General features: G+C 40.1%; 1 protein-coding gene across 1 annotated transcript in view; it reads left to right on the forward strand.

Moving 5' to 3' along the window:
* The window catches only part of slc35f1 (solute carrier family 35 member F1), a 106,536-nt gene that overhangs the window by 42,054 nt on the left and 40,610 nt on the right, over positions 1-23,872 (forward strand). Inside the window, exon 2 of the mRNA XM_072656580.1 lies at positions 6,555-6,730. Within this exon, the coding sequence (XP_072512681.1) occupies positions 6,555-6,730 (176 nt within the window). The remainder of the gene's footprint in view (positions 1-6,554; positions 6,731-23,872) is intronic.

Raw genomic sequence — 23,872 nt, forward strand, 5'->3', positions numbered from 1 at the left:
AACAGTGAAAATACTCATGTAAATCAGTGATCATTTCTTCATCACATTCATTTTTTTTTCATGGAAATGCCAGGAAAGAGACGTCACTCCATAACTAATTTTAATGCATGTACTCGATGAACCTGAAATGTACTCGATGAACCTGAAACTGTGCATGACACATAATACCTTTTGTGGATAATTAAGAGGACACTTAATGAGTACCTTTTTAATGCATAATAACGAGAGATTGTTGAGAGAACCCATGTAAGTCTGTGTATTGTACTTTGCCTGATTCATCATTTTCATCTCTCTGACCATCTCAAATTCTCAGAATACAAGTACGCTGAATGCCTGAAGTTTGTAAGCAACACTAACTTTGTACAGGTGTATGTGAACCGCTACAGGCCCCATTATGCCGATACCAGAACGTCAGTGTGATTGTTTTGACACACATTAGTATATGACACATTGCAATTAGGGATGCATCTAGTAGAAGTATATGATTTTACTGTATCTGTTAATGCTGATACATAAACATAAGCAACGTTTGCTGCAGGTGCGGAAGCTAACTGCTCCCAGCGCTGCATGTGGGGTTGCGTGATTGGTTAATTTGATCATGTGACTGCTTCAACTTATTGCCGGCATGGCTACACACCTTCTCCTGTGAGAATGGTGCACGCTGCACGGTGAAACGCCATGACTACAGAAAGAGCTTGAGTGTTCGTATCCAAGGAGAATAATTAAAGGCGATAAACGGATGAACCTTGGTACTACTATTAAGCAAAATAAAAAAAAATATATATATATATATGCTCAGAAAAGTGACGTTTGAAATTGCTCAATCGATCCACAGTTCAAATGGAATTTCTTTGCGTGAAAGCAAACCAGCAATAATGAGTCCCTCCACCACACAAGCCAAGAATTGGGCCTGAGTGTGGACCAATGCTCCAGAGGAAGCTTGTCAGCCTTAACACTCTCAGCACTGGTAACATTGTAGGACCTCATAGGAGGTGTTCCTGCAATTCTGGCTTGTAGTATAGTGGGTACTGCTGTGACGCCTTGCTCTGTCACATCAGAACATCAGAGTCGTCTTGCTTGCAGGCATAGCTTTGCATTTCTGTGCTTTTATTTGCTTTGCTTTATTGGTGTTTAAAGTAATTGAGGTAATTACTGTCACTGCATTTGCTTGGATGCAGCCAGACTAATAGCCTGTACTGTGTAGCTCTGTGTGATGACTACAGTGACCACAATGCTGTGAAGTAAAATTGGATTCTTCACCAACACACTTGACTGAAGTACAAATATACAAAAATCTATTAGAATGACTTGAGTAGATAGAACTGCTTAACCATTGTACATTTGTTGAACACATGCAGTGTGTTCAGAGTGTGTTCAGTGTGGACCTTATAGGAGGTGTTCTGAGTGGCAGGTGGGAGTTGGAAATTCTTAAATTGGGGGATGGAGGGGGTAGAACATTTTTTCCTGCAATTCTGGCTTGTAGTATAGTGGGTACTGCTGTGACGCCTTGCTCTGTCACATCAGAACATCAGGGTCGTCTTGCTTGAAGGCATAGCTTCTCAAACTGTGCTCAGCCCTGTGCATTTCTGTGCTTTTATTTGCTTTGCTTTATTGGTGTTTAAAGTGATTGAGGTAATTACTCTCACTGCATTTGCTTGCATGCAGCCATGCCGGCAGCACAGACCCGTAATTAAATGTGTGTGTTTCAGAAAATGAGAATCTTAGCCGCTGTAGTAGCCGGAGGGAGAGTGGTTGGAGCTGTAGGATATAAGCTCCATCACAGTAATGCTGTTATCACGGTGCTGGCCATCACTCAATTACCCTCCAAACTAGCGGATTAATCTCAAATAGAGTTAGCAACAAGCTTGAGAAATACAGCGTTGCTTTACGTTTCGTAACCAAGGCAAGGAAACAGTTTTTAGAGTGTTTGAACTGTCAGTCTGGTGTCCAGTAATTGCTGCTGGAGTGGACAGGCGCCTGAGGCTATGCTCGACTTTATCTTCATCTGGTTCCACCGGATACGTGGAACTACGTGGGTGCTGTTAGAACTCGCTCTATACAACTCCAGTGTTTTTGCATCTGTTTTTCCAGGACTGTCCTTGGTGTAGTCGACTTCTAATGAATTATTTAAAGCTTTAGTTTGTGAAAAACATCTTCTACTCGCTTAAAGAACACTGGCAAAACAGATACACATAGCTTGTCTGGTTGAGGACAGGATGTTTTGGGTTACTTTAGCCTAGTAGCCTATAACCCTTTCTCCAGCTTACAATTTAAGAGCACCTTTCTGTCAATCTGCTTGAGTAGAAGTGCGACCTTCTGAGCATCTCTCAGCATAGAAAGCGAGGCCTGTAAGATTCTGTTCTTCTCTTGTTGATTCAGTCTAAAATAAAGTAATATGTCAGAAACATGATCAATTACAAAGCAGTACAGGAGCTGTCACATTGCAGAATGAAATGCACTCGGAAATGTAGGGCTTTTGTGCAGATAGCAGTCCAACTTACAGTTTTTTCTGTCTAGTGTTGTAAAGTTCCCCCTAATGTTGCTGCTGTAGCCTGTAGTGACACAAATGTGAAAGTTAGCATGTTTGATATGTCCAACAACACATTTCCATCTAATTTATACTTATAAAATCATGGTGGATCGGACAAGGATGGTGTGTCTGTGTTGTTGAACCGCCATGGGGTGCACAGCTGTCCAACAAGACTGACACACCATCCTCATCCAATCCACCATAATTTCCACCATAATAGTGTAAATAAGATGGAAAAGGTCAGACTGTTGCTGAACACTTGTTTATTTTCAGTCAATAAGGAATAAAAAAGACTCTCTCTATGGCACTCTCTATGGGCACCAGCCAGAGGGAGAGACGAGGGGGGTGGGTGGCGTTGCATGCTTGTGATATTACCATATTCACCCTTAAGACACAGTTTTTTCCCACTGGGTTTTTGCTTTTCGCATTACAGAGCGAAATGGGCGTGGCTGTGAGCAGGGCTGAAAATCAGCAGTGTAAACAGTTCATTTTGGTTTAGCTTCTTCACAAACTTGCTGACATACAACATATCAAAACTACAAACAAAAAATAGAAAAAAAGATAATAACCACCTAATCCCACCTCCCGACTGATTGTACCATGCTGCCTCTCACTTACGTCATATTGTAGAATCCCCATGGAAAGATTTGCGTAATATCTCTTGTTTTTAAAATCGCAACAATCAGCACGGTTCCTCACTCGGTCGGCTCAGACAGAGCGCTCAAGCTGAACTCCACACAGAAGTTTATTTGCCCAGAAATTGTGTAGGTAAATTTCGCCTGCCGTGAGGAATCTCATTGAAATGTGTGTAATTCTGCACATGAGAGTTTGCAGACAAAACCCAGTGTGACCGCAGACTAATAGCCTGTACTGTGTAGCTCTGTGTGATGACTACAGTGACCACAATGCTGCGAAGTAAAATCGGGTTCTTCACCAACACATTTGACTAAAGTACAAATATACAAAAATCCATTAGAATGACTTGAGTAGATAGAACTGCTTAACTGTTGTACATTTGTTGAACACATGCAGTGTGTTCAGTGTGTGTTCAGTGTGTTCAAATGACACAGTCGTTGTCAGGCGTGCTCTGCTCTTGTGGCAGTATAGTGATAACACAAAAACAGTGCTGTTAATTAGGTTTTTCTAAGAGTGCAGGCAGGCAGGCGTTGTCATATGCAAGGGTTTAATCATATTCATGGAAAGTATCATATTCCACAGTTAATATTCACATTTGACTGTTCTGATAATATATCACAGCGCTTCTGTATGAGGTGATAACAAGAAACAGTGCATGCTTACTCTGTGTGTACACTCTCCCTCTACATCTCTCTCTCTCTCTCGTACTTTAGCCCTACACCTTCATCTCTCTGTCTCTCCAACTCTGTCTTTCTTTATCTCTGCATCTCTCTCTCTGTCTCTATAACTCTGTAACTTTCTTGGTCTTCCTTGTCTCTACTGCTTTCTCTCTCTCTCTCTATCTCTCTCTATATCTCTCTTCCTCTCTCCTCTTTCTCTCCCTCTCTCTGCCTCTCTCATACTCTCCCCCTGTACATCTTTCACTGCCTCCAGCCTTCTTACAGGAAGTATCTTTCCCCCTCTCTCTCTCTCTCTTCTGTTTTCTCTTTTTACTGCTTTTCGAGATTGTGGAGATCCACATCATCCTAATCATTATCTATCATCCAAATCATTATCCGTTATTCAAACAGACACACATTCTCTCAGAGGGAGTCATTGGTCATTCACTGCTGACCTCACACTCATAGCAATAACCGGTGATGGTCTAGAAGGCAGGCAGAGGAAGCTCAATCTCTGCGGCCACCTGTTGATGAAAGAGAGGAAACCATGCTGCTTATCACAATGGCAGAGAACGAGTGTTTACCCACACTGACCCAAATATAAAAGTGGACAGGAAGTGCTCTGCCTGACAGCTCTGGAGAGGCTGCCCGCTTATGAGGTCACGGGCTGACGGATATGAGATGTGTGGTAGAGCTCGCTGTGTGTGTGTGTAAAGAAAAGGAAGGGAAAGAGGATCCTTAGAGCCCTGAATGCGGATCTCAGGACTGCACAATATATCAGTTGTTCAAAAGTTTGGAATCACATTATATCATATTTTTGCTATTTTATATTTAGTGATATCTAATAAACTGTAGATTTACATACAGACAGCTTCACGCTTGTGTATAATGTTTTATTTGATATTTAAAAAATTGTAAACATATATTTTATAACAATATAAAGTAATGGCAATTACAAACAAAATAAAGTTAATTTATATAGCCTTTCTTATATCTAAGGTTGCTTTACAAATAATAAAGAAAGAAAATAAAAAAGAAGGATATACTCAATAAACAGCAGTGCATCTAACAATGTTACATAATTTAGGTTGGAATTGTGCAGGCAGATCTTTAATGTGTTTTTATTTATTGCAAAACATACCCTATATGGGCAAAAGTATTGGGTCATGAATTGCTTCGTCTGAAATTAAGGATATTAAAAAATAAAGAGTGTGTCCTGCTATTGTTGAAGTAACTGTCTCTACTGTCCAGGGAAGATTTTGGAGCATTAGAGAGGTCAGGCTGCAGGATGATCACCACCCCAACTTATCCCCAGCACCGCAACTCATCCCAAATGTATTGAATGGAGCACCATCATTAGAGAGAACACAGCTCTACTCTATAGTTAAAATTATATAAGGTCTTTCGGTCTGCGTCCTGAAGTGTCTGCAGGGTCATAAATGTGTCTTGTTAAATGGTACGTTGCCTTGGCAATGTTTTTAGCAGTGCACTTTGAATGCACTATACAAAGCCTCATTGCATTTTAGTCAATATGCAGTTTACACATATTTAGATATGTTTCACAAGCTCCCTCTATGCCTTTACACTGTGTTCTCTTACATAGTGTGTTAATGGTCTGAGAACTTTCACATCTTATGTTACAGGTCTCAGTGCTGTACCTTTATACTCAGTGTGCTATCTAGAACATGACCTACCACTCAACCTGCAAAAAGATGTAGAGCGAATCAGAGACATGATGCTTATTAAGACTGTTGAATGTGATTGTTATATGAAGGTTAAGGGGCAGACAGCCTTGTGGTCCTGACATCTATGTGGAAATAAGGACTATAAGACTATAAGCACAACATTTGCTTAGACAGAGCTTAGATGCTTTCTGATGTTCAGTTATGTCACTGTGTATCAGTGGACAGGGACAAATTCTATAACCTATATAATCACAGTGTGTTTTACCTTTTCCTCCATCAGCCCCACCGAGCACTTGGTAAAAACACCAGTTATCTCCTCACCTTCTGGCTGTACTAAACAAATGTGGCACCTGGTACAGTATTGTCATATTGTCCTCCTCCTCCTCCCTTGTCTTCTGTACTACCAGTATTTTATAGCACTCCTCCACTGCAAGTGCCAGAGGTGTTGCAGGAGGCGAGTGTTCCTCCAAGGTTGACTGCAGACTGGTGTTTGAGTATGACTTAACATTTGTTTTGGAACGCCAGCTTTTCATGATCCAGTCAAATCCTGAAGGATAAAATGTCCCTTCCAGCCAAATATTCTGTTTCACTTCGAAATACACTATGTCACTTTAAGGGGATGGCAATGGTTACTTTCCAAAGTAAATATATGCAAATATGTTTTATATTTAATTTAAGACTTGATGTTGACATTTAAACACTCTAAATTGTGCAGTTTCACATTAAAGGATGCTGTTTTTTCAGGGGTGATGTTGAACCTAATGGGCAGTTCTGGTTCTTGCTCGAAGACAAATATATATTTATATTTTTGAAAGAATGCATATTTTGAAGATCTAAATGAAAACAGGAGTACAAAAGCTCACTCACTGCTGAGATAAACACTTCTAAACAGTACGTGTGACTGTCTAAGTGCTGTATTTTTGTCTCCCCTATTGGAGAAGTACCTCAGAGTGCATGAATGCTGTTAGTCTCTGCTGATGTCCTGGGCTGTAGTGAGTGCCATAATGATTGTCCATGTTTTTTCTCTGTGTTTTTCCTTCACAGAGAGCTCCTTCTCACTCTGGCTCTGGGCCAGGTCCTGTCGCTGCTCATCTGCGGGATTGGCCTGACCAGCAAGTACTTGGCTACTGATTACCATGCCAACACTCCAGTGTTCCAGAGCTTTCTCAACTACATCCTGCTGTTCCTGGTCTACACCACGACACTCGCAGTAAGGCAAGGTGAGGGAGAGTTGTCTGCAGCCTATTTTGCACTTTTTGGAATAATGTCATTATTTTACGTTGTATTGACATATAGATAAATGAACCAATAGAAATGCTCCAAACTGACTTTGAATATTATCTTTTTACATTGACTTCCACCGTGAGTGTGTGTGTGTGTGTGTGTATTTGTGAGCAACCGTTAAACACACTGGAGGAATTTGGTAATACCTCAGTATCAGCTGGTCGTTGGCTTGTGTGCTGACCAAAGGGAGAATGTGTTATTAATACATTATTAATAACACATATAATTAACACATATAATTAATCATCTTTCTATGTGGTTTATTATGAGAGTCAGGAAATAGGACCTTTTACACCAAAAAAGTGCATCTTATAAAAAAAAAAAAACCACAGGAGGCACCACTTCTATTTAACATTCAGTGCAGTTTGCAAAAGCCATAGTTTCATGACTTCTGTAGTGCACTATACAAGAAGCCTCTCTTTGAACCCTCTTAGTGAAATACAGCTAATAAATGGTTTACAAGTTGCATTGAGGCTCAGTTGATTAAACCAAGCTATTTCCAGCTGTTAACATGCTGGCAACATGCACCACTAACATGCAAAACGCAACACTGATGATGAGCTCTACCAGTTATATCAGTTACATTAGCACTGGAACGTGCCTTCAGCGAAATCTACAAGCTGTATAAACTGTATAAACTAGGCTACAGTCACAGAAGAGCTGGACCACAGACTGTATGTATGATATACAGCGCTGGAGTTGGCTGCAGCTCTGGGTGTGTGTGTACTCACCGCCCCTAGTTCACTAGTGTGTGTGTGTGAGTGTGTGTTCACTACCACAGATGGGTTAAATGCGGAGGACACATTTCGCTGTGCAGTGCACACTGTACAGTGACAAATATGTGCACCTTTACCTTTACTTATAATATGCACTATCAATGGTTGGAACATGCAGCCACTGTTACTCTGTGGAAATCACAGAACTTTCATGTTCAGGTTCATTCTGATTCTGATTCTGATTCTGAAAATAATATATATCATGCATATAATTACCAGTAAAAATATATACGTTCTTATTATTTTGTCCACTAGTATAGCTATAGCTAAATACACTGCTTTCAAATGGAAACCAATTTTCTTTAGACTTACATTTAAGCAAATAAGACAAATAAGGTTAAATGTAATTAGCTACACAAAACAATGTGATTCATTAAATATTTGACAGTTCTTTGGCTGTCAACAAAATGGTCAATTCAAAGACGGATAGTAAGGGGGACGAAACTTGATACTGTCCATCCAAAATTGTTAGAAGACACTCAACTTTTTACAAAGGTTTCAGCCTAGTTTTAGACCAAAGCAGTTATTTCTTGTCTTAATGCCTTTGAGCCTGACCTCTGTGGAAGCTCTCGCAGAGCTTTCAAAAAAGCCACTGACTTTCCATCCAGAACACTGTCAGTCATGCTGAGGAGGCTGCTTTTTGAACACCACTCCAGAGCAACAACAGATGGACACCTGCCGTCCAGCAGGTCATGTTTGGTTTTAGTCTTCCCGTTGGAGCACAAAAAACATTGTTGAGGAGTTGTTTCATCCACTTAAAGAATGGAAGGGGATGAAAATCTGAATTGCAGAGCAATCATAACAAATATAATAAAGGGGAAGACGTTCCTGGTGGTTGAAGTGGGCTGTTATAGTGGAGTGGAGTGGTTCCTCTCCCAGAAGCGAGTTGTTTTTATCTTCATTACTGTTTCATCTGGCCAGAAATATCCCACCAATCACCGAAGTGTTCCTCTTATGGTTCCTTCTGTTTGTTAGACGCATTGAGATACAGAATGTGCAGAGCAGAAACGTAATCATGGACATGCAATTGTAAAGAACATTCTTTTTGAGGACAGACTGAGTGACCTTCATAATAATATTGCTCAGAATTCATTGCAGAAATGTTTGTAGGATATGTTACCAAAGGGTTATGTGGAGTAACACTGCTGCATTTGATGTTATCAGTTATCACATGAGAATATTTTGCAAAAAGGTAAATATCTTATGTTTCGTCTTAGAGCTGGACAATATGATGATATTGTATCGTATTGTGATAAATGTTGTTATCATGATAACAATATGCTTTTGTAAGCATCTGGAGGCTACTATTAGTGCTTAATAAACACTGATCAGCTGCAGGTTTCATTATTAACAGTGTGATTAGGCTGGTTTAATTAGATGAAAAGCAGCAGATGTTGAATATAAATCACTGTATTCAGTACAGGAGAGTATCTGGAATAGTAGTTTATAAGAATCTGCCGCTACTGATATGTTTCGTCTGTGATTACATGTATCGCGAAAAAAGTCTTTAAATATTGTGATTAGTATTTTTACCATATCGCCCAGCTCTAGTTCATATGTACAAGGTTAACCTCCCCCACACACACAATGTGAACATATTCATATTGTTTTCAGCAAATAATTGCTTAAAGGGAGTGTGTTTTGATCACATAGTAGCTACTAAATAAGATACATAATATAATATAATAAAAAAATACATGCATACTGTAATGATTTGAGTGTGATGATATGAGGAAAGAAGCTATTCTGTAGTTTGGTCGTTTAAATCCTCATTAGTCTGAAGAGAGGGAACTGAAACAGGTGACGAAACAACAGACTCCTTGCGATAACGCATATAACTTCAATATGTAGTTATTACATATATTATAATATATCAAATCAATTGTGAACAGTGGTGTGTATATGTTAACCATTATCTGAACCTATGTACCCAACTTACCTTACCAGACAGGATCTTGTCGCATTTTTAGCACATCAAGGGAATCCAATATGCTCTCACAGATCAAAAAAAGTATATTTTTAAACATGGCGCAGTGTTTTTTATAAAGACTTGATACAGAGCGCATGCCCCTGATGCAATTCATGTAACACTCTCTCCACTCTTGTGTGAACATAAATAATCATTTTCTTTGCCTGGCAGGTTCCGTTATGATGTACCTAAAATATCATGGGAGGATAGTTGTTTTAGAGATGGCGTACTATTTTTTGAGCGGCAAATCAGATTTCACAAAAAAAAACATTGTGCTGCCAAAGTAGGTTATGGAGATGCTTTGATATATTCAGTACTGTGTTAATTAGGAGTTAATGAATAATTCACAGTTTTGAAGAAGACAATACAGTGGCAGTAGACAAGAGTTCAAGGATTTTTCTTTTTTCGTAGAGACATTTTTTCATTTCAAAATATGACTCTGAGAGCTGGAATGACCTGCTGATTCACAGGCACATAAGGAGTTTGGACTGTGCTATCAGGATGTGATAATGTGGGAGGAGACTGTGAGAAAAATCGGAACTTTTGGGCAGCTAGAGGGCCAGAGCCTCCCTGTCATATGTAGAGATAGGACAGAGAAAAACAGCTCAGTTAAAAAGAGGAGATGGAGTGGTGATGTGTGCAAAACACAGAAGGTAGAGATGGCTTTAAAAAAAGGTTAGATTGGGAGGATTAGTAGTTTCAGGCTTTAGGATTGTTCTTCCTCCCTAAATTGATGGATTTGTGGATTTTGGATTTCCTAAATGGATTTTGGATGATATGAATTGAAGAACTGATGTCAAAACGCTCACGAATTCATACTATTTCCCTCATTCATTTCTGTAATCAGAAATTGTAGTTTGTTTATATTTTCTCCTTTTTGTTTGCCATTATTATAGATGCCTGACCTACTGTAATTTTAATTAGACTAAAGCATGGTTTTGTAGCCTGTGAAGCTTCAGAGCGGCCATGCAGAACGCACTCATTATTTTAAAGCAGGCGAGAGCCATCAAGGCCGCGTGTCCGAGCGGATGCTGCCAAATTGCTTTTTTGCGCCTTTTGTTTTTCCCCAGTGATGGAGGAATGTTGTTTGGTGCTTCAGTAAGCACAGCCACACATTACAAAAGCTGGGCAGTGTGCGTATCCACAGCACAAGCGGCTGTCCGTCCACTCTCCCAGCCCTGGAGCCGAGGTCTCGGCGCAAGCTTCTAATGCATTCGGATCAGGCAGTACAACATTGACTGGAACTCGACACACACAAACTTCTACAGTCAATGCAGTCCCCTCACTTGTCCCCCCCCCCCCCCACACACACTCTTCACGCCTCACAGACCTGGGTGACCCTTTCGGCCCGTCTCAAATCCGATTTAAACTGCGGGGCTGCAAAATTGGGGTCAGCAGAAAAGAGAAAGAACTGGAGAAGGGCACGCTGGCTCTGCTCCAAGACGCGCTCTCTCACAAGTGCATCACTTATCGCCGGAAGAGACGAGACGTGAGTGCTCATATTAATGTGGCCGGCCAGTTATTAATTACACTGGCATAATGGCTACGGCTGATTCTGGCCCGTCTGCCGTTATTAAAGCTGACTTACATTACGGCAATTAAGAAGCACTGTGCTCCACTGATCAGAAGAGAAGTTAGATCCACAATGTACGGCTTTTAATTAAAGCTATGAAAGCTTTTAGTCGCTTGACAAGTCTGCAGGAAAGTGTCTTAGGTAAGGCACGCCAATGTTTGTAATCTTTTTTTCTTTTGCTAAACTTTATGTCCTTTATTGCGTTGGACTTACTCCAAAAACACTTCCAGTGCACACTGTTCGGAGTCAGGCTGCTTGGTATAGCACATCTGGAGTTACATTGATACTCAGTAATAATTTTATTGGCATTGTATGATCGCCTATAGCATTTTTTCTCTCTCTTGCTCATGTTTTTTTTCTTTTTGAATAAGTGCTATGGTGTCGCTTGTTTGATATTGCTACTGTAGGGGAGAGTGGAGTACAAACTAACACATTTTGGTTTGCTGTAGTTTACTGTGTGGTCCACACAGGTCTGCTAAGAATTCATAAACAATTCAGCCAAAAGCATTGTGAGTGAAAATGTTACAGCTTGCTCCATAGGCAGGGTTAATTAATTAAAAACATTGTTGTCAAGTGTCAGCCCCTCGGTATCGCACCCTTCCCAGGGTGATTCCGAGCCACCGCCCACAGGCCCAAATAAGGACTTCCGCCTTGTTTATATCCATGTGTTTGGTATCGGTTCATGAGTCATGTTCATTTGGTTCACATGTTTGACCTGGGATTGGGGGGTATTTAAGAAGCCTTGACACTGCTATTCGGTGCCAAGAATTGTATCGTCTGGGACCTCGAGGTTTCACGAGAGGTTGCCCGTACTGTAGAAGTGTGTTGAGGCCAGCTTCTGCTCAGTGTTCACGTTTAGGAGCAGGTCACCCTGCCAATCTAGTCATCAGCGAGGCAAGGCTCACTCACGGCCAGGAGTTACTGGCAACCCACGTCTTAGCTAGGCGACCTACGCTCACGGCAGCTCGGTACGGTTCCAGGTTTGGTCGGCCTAGCCGTTTTTGTTCAGTAGCTGGTCCCCCAGCTCAACCCACAGTCCCAGGTTCATTTTGGTTCGCCCTCTTGTTTGCCACGTTCATGTTTTTGTTGATCACTGCTGTTCATGGCTTTTTTGCCTCACTTGCCCCCTTTTGTTTATCCGATTGTGTTAATAAATCTGCTTGCTTTGACTCCATCTCTGCGAGTGTTTATCCCTCTGTGTCTGGCCTAGCACACCATGACATCAAAAACCAAACAAGCTTTCCAGCCTAAATATGAAAATGTATGCATCAGATTAAATACAAAAGCTTTTTTGACCACATAGTATATGTAAAAATACCAATATTTTTTTTCTGTGGGAAAAATATCTAAATATATACTAAATACAAAATAGTTTTTGCCCTTTTAAGTCTGGCCATGGTTCTATTCATCGTATCAAAAATGTATTAGAAATGCACCAATAGCAATGGTCCAAAACTTGGAATACCATATTTTTACTTTGACTTCCAATGAAAGTATGTTCCTTCTCTTGTAAAGTTGACATTCTAAAGATTCTTGTGTGACACCTGACCCTGCTGTGTGGAACCTGGATTTTAACCTGTGGTGCTCTTTTACAGCCACCTAGAAAGTGCTTAAAATAACATAACTCAGTGATCAAACAGATCAAACAGTCTTAGGGCGCAAAAATGTACTTTTATGATATATTTAAAATTCGCTGTTGACATTGCTTTGACACTATAAGAAGGTGAGCAAAAGCATGCTGACTCATGTAACCGAACAAAAATGTCACATTTTAACCCACATTTTTTTGTGCCCTGCTCTCTTGTATTGTTAGCTTGGCTGGCTCTCACTGTGAGCTTTTTAAATGCTTCAAAATGGTGCTATGTGTCAGTTCGACTGACGGTTTTTGCACTTATACAGGTTAAAGATTTAGATTACTCTTGCACAGCCCAGAAACTGTTGGGAGTTTCAGGAACCCATAGACTGGAAAAGCAGCAATTCACCTTAGTATGTTCTAGCTGACATCACTAGCTTGGGTTGATATTTTTGGTTTTCCCACAAATTAATCCTGGCTGACTTGCTTGGATTCTTCTTCTGATTAGTGCCCTTCCAGTGCACCAGTGTGGCTCTAACATAGCAACATAGCTGTAGATCTATAACCAACAAGGCAGTGATTCAAATAAAATACCCATACACTTCATTTCACAAATGATCTGTCCAGTTGCTGTGAAAGGCCACAGATGAGATTGCTATGGGAATACGAGATGACCAAAAGCACTTTGTACTTGAACCTGTTTAATGATATAAAATTCCGTGTCCACATTTGATTGTGCTGTCCCCTTCCTCTGCTGGATAGATGGTCTGTCTGTAATGCAATTGTGTTCCTTTCAGAGCTTCAACACGACACACTATGTGCTTTCCTGGTGGGGGGACAGGTCCTCTATGTCCTGCTAATCTAAGTTTAGCGTGACAGACATGGGGTGGTGTCTCCTGTTGCCATCTGCTCCTGAGCAGTGTGAGGGAAGGCAAGTAGGGCAAAAGCAGCTACTTTCCAGCAGAACAATAACTGACCAGCATATGGTTCTCTCCCCTATTGTTTGAGGAATCAAACCAAATGGACTGTGGTGCCAGTGCTCTCCTTCCCAATCTGTCAGCGCCGTGCTGCGGCCTGCCAAGTGGACTTCGTCCAACAGAAACAAGCGAATGGCGTTAACTGCTAAAATCACAGAGAAGCTAAAAACAGTTGCAGCGAGGAAACGTGTGGACATTTGGTGCGAGCATTGCACAGGAGCTGTTAGTGGTTTTAGAACTTGTCGCAGTAGCGGATGCCTTGAGTTCTGCTTCAGTCCTCCTAACCAGTCCTCAGTCCTCCAGAGGTGGCCTTATCCAGAGCTAGTTTGTAAAGGCTAGAATACAAAAGATACCTCTAAGCTTAGATACCTCTATGCTTGTCTCTCTAAGGCATGCTTGAAGCTTGAAGGGCTCTCAATACGGATCGGGTTTTGACCATTGCTAATAAGAACGGAGGGGCTAGTCCTTTCCTGGCTTTGTAGGCCAGCGTCAGGGTTTTGAATCTGATGGGCAGCTACAGGAAGCCAGTGAAGAGACAGCAGCAGAGAAGTTACATGGCTGAAACATTGAAGACAATCCGTGCAGTTGGAGCTTCTACATCATCCTCCACAGACTGGGAGAGCAGCAATTTGTCTTCTTTAGCTTGGGTTAATATCTTTGGTTTGCCTAGATTGTTACCCCTTCAAATGGACTGACTACTTGCTTGGCTGCTACTAGTGTTTCCTCCCTGAATAATGCTCTATTATTTCTCTATTACTTTCACAATTTCACAAAGGACAGGGTTGGTGGTAGAACTAGAGACAGTTAATCTTCATTTTAGCATTTAGCTGTATCTCCCATTGGCCAAATATTCCCCCAATTTACACTGGACTACTATTATGGAGGGAGCTCTGGGATTGGTAAATTATATTAGAAGGCTATCATTACTTCATAGAATTGTAAAACATGATCTAGACTGGACAGTTGATCTAAAATGTGCTTGATTTAGCAATGCTATAGTGAAGAAACACACAAACTTCTGCTCCAGCCTCATCCCCACACTGCAACCCAGCAATGAGGAAGACAACACTGCTCTGTGGCACTGAATCAGCAGGGTGAAACATCAGTCCTCCAGTTTGTACTAAGCTCTGTCTATGCACATGATGAACTTGCTTTTAAGCACTGATTTAAAGAAGACTAAGGATACTACCTGCTTTTAGAATAATACTTTATTTTGCATCCCAACTTGGCTAGCTGTGACATTTAGGAGGGCTGGCCCAAGCCTTCATGAGGCCCTAAGTAGATTTTTATTTCTGGCCCCCCATACCACCACCTCAGCATCCGATGCTTCATCATTTCATAGGGAGAGAGATATTGTGCAATAGGCTGAATCGTCTGGGCCTTTATCGACTACCCAAGAGGACCCAACAGAAATTGATTAACCTAGTGTTGGTGTGCCAACTATGAAAGTAAATTAATGTAAATTTACCTGTGTAACACCATTTTGGTTTATTATATGATATTTTTTAAATGTGTATTTTTTGTTGTAATATCTTGGTGCTTTTGGGGGCCCGCTGGAAGCATTGGGGCCCTAAGTGACGTGTAATTCGAGTATGCCTTGAGCCGGCTCTGACATTTAGACACATCTCATGGAGCTGTGGTTGGTTCAACAGCCTAAATCAGATGCTGCCTGTTGTTCTCTAGTTGTATCTACAGCATCGAACTATGTCTAGAAGGTCTACAGCAGATTTTTCCCTCAGCTTCAGCGCATTAGCTTTAGACACTAATTGGTACTGCTAATTTCCCTATTGCTTACTGACTTCTTTCCCAGGAGGTTGTCTGTCCTGCTTGTTGATAATGCTATGCAAGGTTTCATTTATCTTGGTCTAGTTTGTTTTAATCAGGCCTTTGCTCGCAAAATGACCTATGCTTGAATTGCAGCGTGATGTTCCCTCCCAGAGGGTACAAATAACAGATGACCATTGTTGTTCATAAGATGACAGATTAATCTGGTATCAGCAGCCCCACTAGGATCTGTGTATTGCATTCATGGCCAGAAAATCTTTATTTTCTTGGTGGGGCATATAAGTGTTTTGCTGCTTATGCAGTCATTTTGACCTCCTCTTACACAATGGAGCTCAACAGTGCTTCCTGTGGTCGTCGCAACATTTGTATTATTGTCACACATCAAACCAACACTTTGTGTTTTCTCTATCTAAGTGCAGGCGTGTGGCAAGATTTCAAAGAGCTCATAAAAATTAAGGGACCTTCTGATTCTTCACCTGAACTTCTCAACCCTCTCTATCGCTTGATGAGTGGTGTGGTATTTTGTCTGGCGCAGATTAATTTTTTTTTGTGTTTCTTCACCAGAAAGTCCTTCAAACTCATCCAGTGCTGCTGCTAAACATCAGTGTATGATAGAGCTGGGTGATCAATTTATATCACGATATTTAAAGACATTTTTAAGATATACGATATTTAGCGCAATATTTGGTCATGTACACAAAATGCACCAGCAGCGTAAAATCTTTAAAAACTGATATCCATATACTCTCCCATACTGAGTACTGTAATTTTTACTCAAAATATGCTTCACTCTATTGAATTAAATAGGACTGATTACACTCTTTGTAATGAAATGTGTAGATAATCAGTGCTCTTTAAGCACTGACGATATCTATAATACACTCATAAAAGCATATTGTGTACCATGATAAAGAAATTGATCACGATACGATAAAATATTGTCATATTGCCCAGCTCTAATCTATGACATGAACATCTGAGTTGTTTGATTAGACTGCCAGTGTAATATTAAAAACTTTTAAACGCTACATCTCAGCGGAGGATGTTCATCCAGTTAATGTTGCTCTCCCACAGGGTTTGTTGTCAGTTACCTAATCTGGCATTGCTCTGGAATTTATTTTTTTCTGTCAAGATTTGTTTCCTGTGGAATGTGGAGAGGCTTGAAAGACTTTGCAACCGGTAACCACTTAGATATTGCAAATATCAGTGCTTATTAAATCCAGGATTAAATCTACCTGTGCGATCACTGTGGCAATGGTAGAGCAATTTAAGCAGTATTTGCACTACATTATTCATTTATCAGTTGTGTGTGGGGTGTCATTTGTTTGTGAAATGAGCACAAAAATCATTATTTTGTGACTCCTTATTACTCAGGCATCTGAAATAAGTATGAAAGCCTGTATGTTTGTGGTTGAAGTATTAACTAGCTGAAGCACCGAAGAAGCATGATGCAATGATCTAGTAAGAGCGTGTGGTATTTTCAGCACATGCAGGGCCATATTAGGTAGAAGTACAAGCTGCCATGTGATGCAGTTCATGTGCCAGGTTGGGAGAGCGAGTGTGATCTTGCTCAGGAGTGATTTCATTAGACTTTTGGCAGTCATCTGCTTCCTGGGGAACTGATTCCGGAAATTTTTTATGCTTTTTTCCTCCCAATTCTGTCTGTGTGTGAGACAGAGATGCTGAGATGTGGTTTCCTTCTCTCTGATTTGGTGGTGGTTCAGTAAACCTGTTGCAAGCCAGTGCTCTTTATTATGTCCTGAGATATTTTGTGTCAGCAACTGCAGGGGCATTGAAAGGCCAACATCTTTGTCTTTTGCATTGCTTCCTATGTACTGCAGGAACTGTTGATAGCTTCATATGTACTGCAGGAACTGTTGATTGCTTCATATGGACTGTAGGAACTGTTGATAGCTTCATATGTACTGTAGGAACTGTTGAGAGCTTCATATGGACTGTAGGAACTGTTGATAGCTTCATATGTACTGTATTTGTTCTGTGTTCATCATAATCTTGGTCTTAATGAAAAATGCTGCTCCAAACCCTAAAGCTAAAAACTACAAAAATGACTGATGTTCCAGCAGAATAGAGCAAGACAGAGCAAAGTGGCGCACTTTACATTAAGTACATTAAGTGGTTTCCAAAGCAGGGTCCGAGGGCCTCCACAGGTATACAGTGGCAGAGCATTTTTAACATGACCCTAAATAAATGTGATACATGCAATATATGCCTCAATTTCACTTTCACTCAATTTCAATTATCTCTTTGTAAATCGAGCACATTTAATTACATTTCAGGTATTCATGAATTTGTTTGTTCACTGTAAAACAAATAAAACGTTCCACAATCCCAAATTCAGACATCATTTAAACCAGTTTGTAATTCCAGTTTGTGGGACTGTGTTAGGAAATGTGTGGAGGATCCAGAATCTCAGCCACTATAGGAGGTGTGTAGGCATTGGTTCCTATAGATCATTCTGCATGTAAGTGGCTAGTGTTATTTACATCACAGAATTACACAATTCAGCTACAATTACAACGATAAATTATGTTTACAACAAATGTCATCCAGTTTAGTCTTGGATAATTCTGCTTGTATATCCCTAGAAATTATGTGATGTGATAAAAATATAGTACTGTGCAAAGCTTAGACACCTGGAAATATTTTTTTTTTCAGTAAACAATGAATACAAATAACATTAACAACAATAAGTATTGATTTTTACAAATGACTGTGTATTTGTTTAACCACTTCCAAACCTCAATTTAAGGAGACCAGGTTTACCAGGTTTGGTAAATAATATTAGGCCAAATCCATGCTTTGGCTAGGGGCATTTTGGAGACATCCGGAATTCGCTAGCTAAACTAGCTCACAAAACATCAAAAAGTTTTTACTACTATTTTTCATTTATTTGCTTTTATTGTAAGAACATCTGGCATTTGTACAGGTAGCATTGTCAAGAAATAAATGTTGTAGCAATGGCAGTAATTTTGACATGTATTTTTGTAAAATGATGATTATAAGGACTTTTAGATCAAGCGAGGCATTTAGAGACAGTGTCTTACCTTAGACAGACACTGGATGAATATGTTGGGATCAAGACTACCGATATTACCCTGTATATTGTTTCCATGCAGAGAGATAATCAGTGATATGTCCACCTTATGGTCATGCTTAATCACGCGCACAATGTGCACAAGCAATTTTAATGCAACATCTCTTAATATATTATATATATTAATAATAAAGTATCTTCATGAATTAGGTTGTGGTTATATCACCAGCCTATGGACAGCTACTCATTGTGGCATTGATTGAATGTGATGAGCTGTCAGCGGCTACAAAAAGATATTGTAGATAGTGCTCCTGCATATGATTTTCGTATTATTTATGGTAGAAAAAAAAACTGTTTTTTTTTTATCCCACTCCAGAGTGCTTTAAAATACGACTATATGTGCTTTGAGCATCTCAGGCTTCAGAAAATCAGTAGCATTGGTGTTGTGGGAGGTTTGTGAACATGTCTAATGGTCTCTTGGAAAGGCCTGAATCCCCCTGAGTGTCTGTGTTATCCCTGCACGGCCTGCTGTAATTGCTGCAGAAGAAGAGTATGTGTGTAGCCGGGGTAATCGTCTTATTATTTATTAATCTGACTGATGCTTTTATCCAGAGTGTCTCGTGCTCTCTTGAGTGTTGCTGCTTTATTTTGACTGATGCCACCTAGGTGAGCATGGCTGGGCTTTGGCTGATTATAGCTCTCAAAAGCAGATTCAGGAGCCGTTCTCCCTGTGGATTGCTCCTGCATGAGCTGGTCCACATGGACAGCTCTCCAACAGCTTGAGGGAGGAATAAAATTTCATTTTGGTTGTGCTACAGTTTAGCAGTTACTACATTTTTGTTGTTGTTGTTAGGGCAAAATGGTATCTGTGCTGGGCTTACTGTCTTTCTCCTTAGTAGAACTTCACTTAAATTGTAACTTTTAACACTGTATTCTCCTATTGATGTGAGGAATGATGCAAAGCGGAAGAAAGAAATTAATAAAAAAAATTTGCCTTTACATCACATTATGGTTATTGTGGTGTCATGCAAGATGTCTCTAGTCAGTATTTAAATCTATATGTGAGATTGACACTCCATGTTGCTTTAAGTGTATCTGTAGTTCATGCCAAACAAGTTACGATTGAGTGGACCAAAGGAATAAGTAGATCACCAGTAAAAGTTTCTTGAAATCAGTAAAACTGAAAATGAATGGTCCTAATGAAAAATTAATGACAAGTTAAAGTACCATTCCAGAGCTCAAATAGCTTCAAATACAAGGAATACAACCTGTAGATTTTTTTATACATTTTTTTTGGGAACCAGAAATGGTTCCACCATTCAATTCAATTCAATGGTTCCACCATTCCACCACTGTCAAAGAACACTTGTCAATACTACATAGAACCTTTTTTGCTTAGAGTGTAGCTCCAAAAAAGGAGCACCTGGCAAATGTCATACATTTAAATGTAAATGAGGTATAATTCGCTACAGTACAAATGTACTCCCTCAAATACAAAGCAGCTTTCAGCTGCTTTTATGCTGATGTACATAAGTGTACAAGAATCTTTATGCATGTCTCCTGGAAATGATCATTTCTCTTTTGTGAAGAAGAATGTGTTGGGCCTTAGGACCGAGCTAGCGCACAGCCCCAGTATGTCCATGATGATTACGCAGCTTCAGGTCAGCTTTGTCAGTGCAAATCTTATAGTTTTTACAGCATTAACACTACCATGGTATATCAAGAATCCTACCAACACAAATGGGAGTCTTGAGCATGAACAGTGGTGATGTGGTGACCTTAATTTCAGCATAATTCAATATTTGCCTGCCTTGGACTGAGCTGATCTTCGGCAAATGGATGCTGTATGAGAAAGAATGTTCATCAGTAACAACCAAGACAGACAGTCTGATCAATGGTTGTTTGCCATGCAAGTAAACACAGCTCAAGCCTGGCACAGGGAAGAGATCATTAGGCTTCCAGTGCTATTCTTTTAGTCTACATATGTCGCTCTGATGCTACGTGTAACACAATTTCAGTCGTTTTGTCACTGAAGGTTTATCACAGAAACTGATATTACTATAAAATGATTAATCAGCTCTACACAATACCAGCTTTTCTATTTTTACTGATAGTGATACTGATGAATATGAGACAAACTTCTCAGTAATGACACTGTGATTAAATAAAGTTACTTAATACATATTAATACTTAGTACTTCTTCTTAGATGCAGATTGTGTAGTATGTTTGTCACAACATGTAAAGCGAGGGCAAACATAACCCTTTGTTATATGAATACACACAAGAAAACCCAACAGTACCTTACCAGCAGTAAAATACCAAACATTAAGAGAAACAGTTGCAGAAAGTCTAGCTGACCTAACCAAAAAGGTTTGATAACCAGCCAGTGGACTAATGTTAGCCAACTGCAATATTACACACAAAACAAATGCCTGGGTCTGGGTCAACCCATCACTGTGGCATGGTCAGCTGGGCTACGTGACCACTTCCCAGCACTCTGGAAATTACCCAACCAAATGACTCAATAGCCTGAACCCAGCATTTGGGTAGAAAATAACACATTAGCATGCACTTCATTTACCCAGCCTGCTAAAAGTAATATACATTCTACTACCCTACAGGTAGAAATACATAGCTAAAAATATGTCAAAATTGCAAGCACACAGCAAAACTGAAAACATTGTAACTGTGTGAATTTTCATCAAGAGGACAAGTGCCTCGCCGGACTGCTGTTTACCTTTGTGCTTTGAGATTTACCAGATAAAGAATGATTACAAACAACAGTAGTGTTAAAGTCATGACTGGCCAGAGGTTGTAGAACATAAATTCTCCATTTGTTCCACATAGTTAACTCCAAGCAAACCATAAAATTGCCAGACATGCTCATAGAATCAAGACGTTTAGATTCATTCCACTGAAAATGTCCAAACAAAAGAAATATAGTGCAAACTTAAGGCAGTCATTCTTGTTATTGTTACAAGCCCATTTTAGGTCTAGAGCCAAGCGTATCTTCTGAGTTCAACGTGGATCTAATGAACCTTGGGATCAATAACACTTGATGTGTGTGCCAATTAAGGCAAGAAATAGGAGTGAGGAACAGGTCAGAGCTTTAATGAACAAACGCCATTTTATTAAAAGCCATACATTAACATACAATACAATTGCTGCATTAGACATTACCATACCGTGGACAGCACCAAAGCATTTTAGTGTGCACTTCACAAACTATACCTCCCTACTGTCTTAAGTGTCCTTAGCTAGGACAAAAGAAACTACTCTAAACTTCCCTAGCCAAAAATCTAATACATGGGGTGGCACCACCTTCTAGTTGTGAAACGTAGAGGTGGACTGCTTACCTGTTTGAAATTCTTGGTGGCACAAAAATCAAGTCCCTCCTGTAATAACACACATTACTAGACAAGTAAATCTAAGAAGAATATTGCAAATAATGAACATCTAACATTTACACTCATTTAAACCAAATCAGCAGTGGACCAGCAGTTCCCTCTCCTTCACCAAGCTTGGCTTCTACCTTTGAAGGGTAGACTCCTCCCCCAGTTACTTCAGCCAGGACCCTCATTCAGTGGACAATCCGATTAGATTTGTTCTAATCTAGCATTTTCTGATGGTATTGTACCAATAGTGAGACTGAGTTGGATCTGTGCAATTTCTAATTCACACTTATTAAAGTTTAACTCAGTTTTTCCAACCTTTTAGCCCAGTATTTGTGCTGTTTTAGAAGGTCTGCAGTCCTTAAAGCCATTCATCCATGTTTCTGTGAGAGTGATTCTACCTCAGCTGGCAAGAAAGATGAACAACGTGGAGTGAAAGTGCATTTACAAATGATAAATGCTCTTTAAAGTTCAGGTAGGCAGGATTGTTGGATTCTCTTTAAAGTGCCCTTGGCACAGACCTGCGAAAGGCCCAAATGTTCAGATAGTGAAGGATGACCATGTGTCTCAGGCCGAGGCAGCCGGACTGATGAAGAAACTCCTCATCATTACTCCACACGCTCCAGCCGGAATGCTGCTGGTGCTGCGTCATTAGTGGGGATAAAATGGGCCTCTCCTGTTCTCTTTCTTTCTTTTTCTATCTCTGCCCTTTTTTATCTCCTACTTTATCCACTCATCTGCAGAGTTTACACACATTAAAAGGGGCCAGGTTCTGTCCTAAGGTCCAAATGGCTCCTGTGTTGCTTTGGACTTTGAAGTCTTCCCTAATCGAACTAAAGCAGATTGTCTTGCAGTATCTCCTTATAATCCATCCATCCATCTCTCTATTTGGACAAAATGCTTAGTCCCCACTAAGGAAAAAGCATCCCATTTTGATACTACCACCCCCATGCTTCACTGTTGCAATGGTGTTGTGCTATATATAGCTTTGTTATTATTATTTTTATCATCTTACTAGAAAGACTGCAGTGACACTGAAAAGATTGCAGTGACACTGACATGCTGGTGGCATGTTAGTGGTTGTTAGTGTGCCTTTAAAATTGATTTAAATAAATGACCTGTTCTCTGATTGATTGGTGTGATGCTTTCAAAAAACAGTCGTTTTTCCTGCTGTCTACTTCTCTCGCTCTTTGTGATGCTTTCAAAAAACAGTCTACTTCCTACTGTCTATTTCTCTCGCTCTGGCTCTTTGCTCTTTGCCAGTTTCTTGGTTTTAAGACCTCTCCACACTATCTCTCGCATATACTAGTTTATCCGCAAATCTTTGAAGATGTGCGGGCTTTGCTTCTGCTGGCAGGATGAGTGGGCACATGAAGAGCCACTTGAAGGGCCCATCTTTGCACAGGATGTTGGGGTACTGCAGTGGATTCCATCAGCGTGGACTTACATTCTTCAGGCTCAGTGGGCTCTTTGAATATCATGACTTATTTTCCCCTTCTTGTGAAGGCATCACAACGACTTCAGTCGCTGTAATATGTTCCAGAGTAACATATCTGCTCAGGTTGCGGGTGAATGATGATGACATGAAAAACTGAGACTGTAATATTCTCATGAATGAGGAGTGAAATAGAAATAGAAGATAGAAACTCTAAAGATATGACTTAGAGACAGGGATGTGCCTTGAGCAGCTACTAACTACACTCTTCTGTGCTTCATGTTTGTGCTCTGATGTATTTCCACTGTGTATGTGTGTGAACATATATGTGTAAATGTATATAGCATCCAGCAACAGTGTGATAATGTATATATGTTTATCCATTCATCCAACCATACATCCCTTCATTAACTGCTGCATCTGTATGCACCCATCCACACACCCACTCATACATCTTTGATTTTATTCCAGTATGAATCTGCAGTGTTTGTAGTTTTTACAGTCTGACAGTAATAACTGTGGAGAGATTTTAATTCCTATT

Source organism: Salminus brasiliensis, chromosome 1 (assembly GCF_030463535.1).
Source record: "Salminus brasiliensis chromosome 1, fSalBra1.hap2, whole genome shotgun sequence".
Taxonomy (NCBI): domain Eukaryota; kingdom Metazoa; phylum Chordata; class Actinopteri; order Characiformes; family Bryconidae; genus Salminus; species Salminus brasiliensis.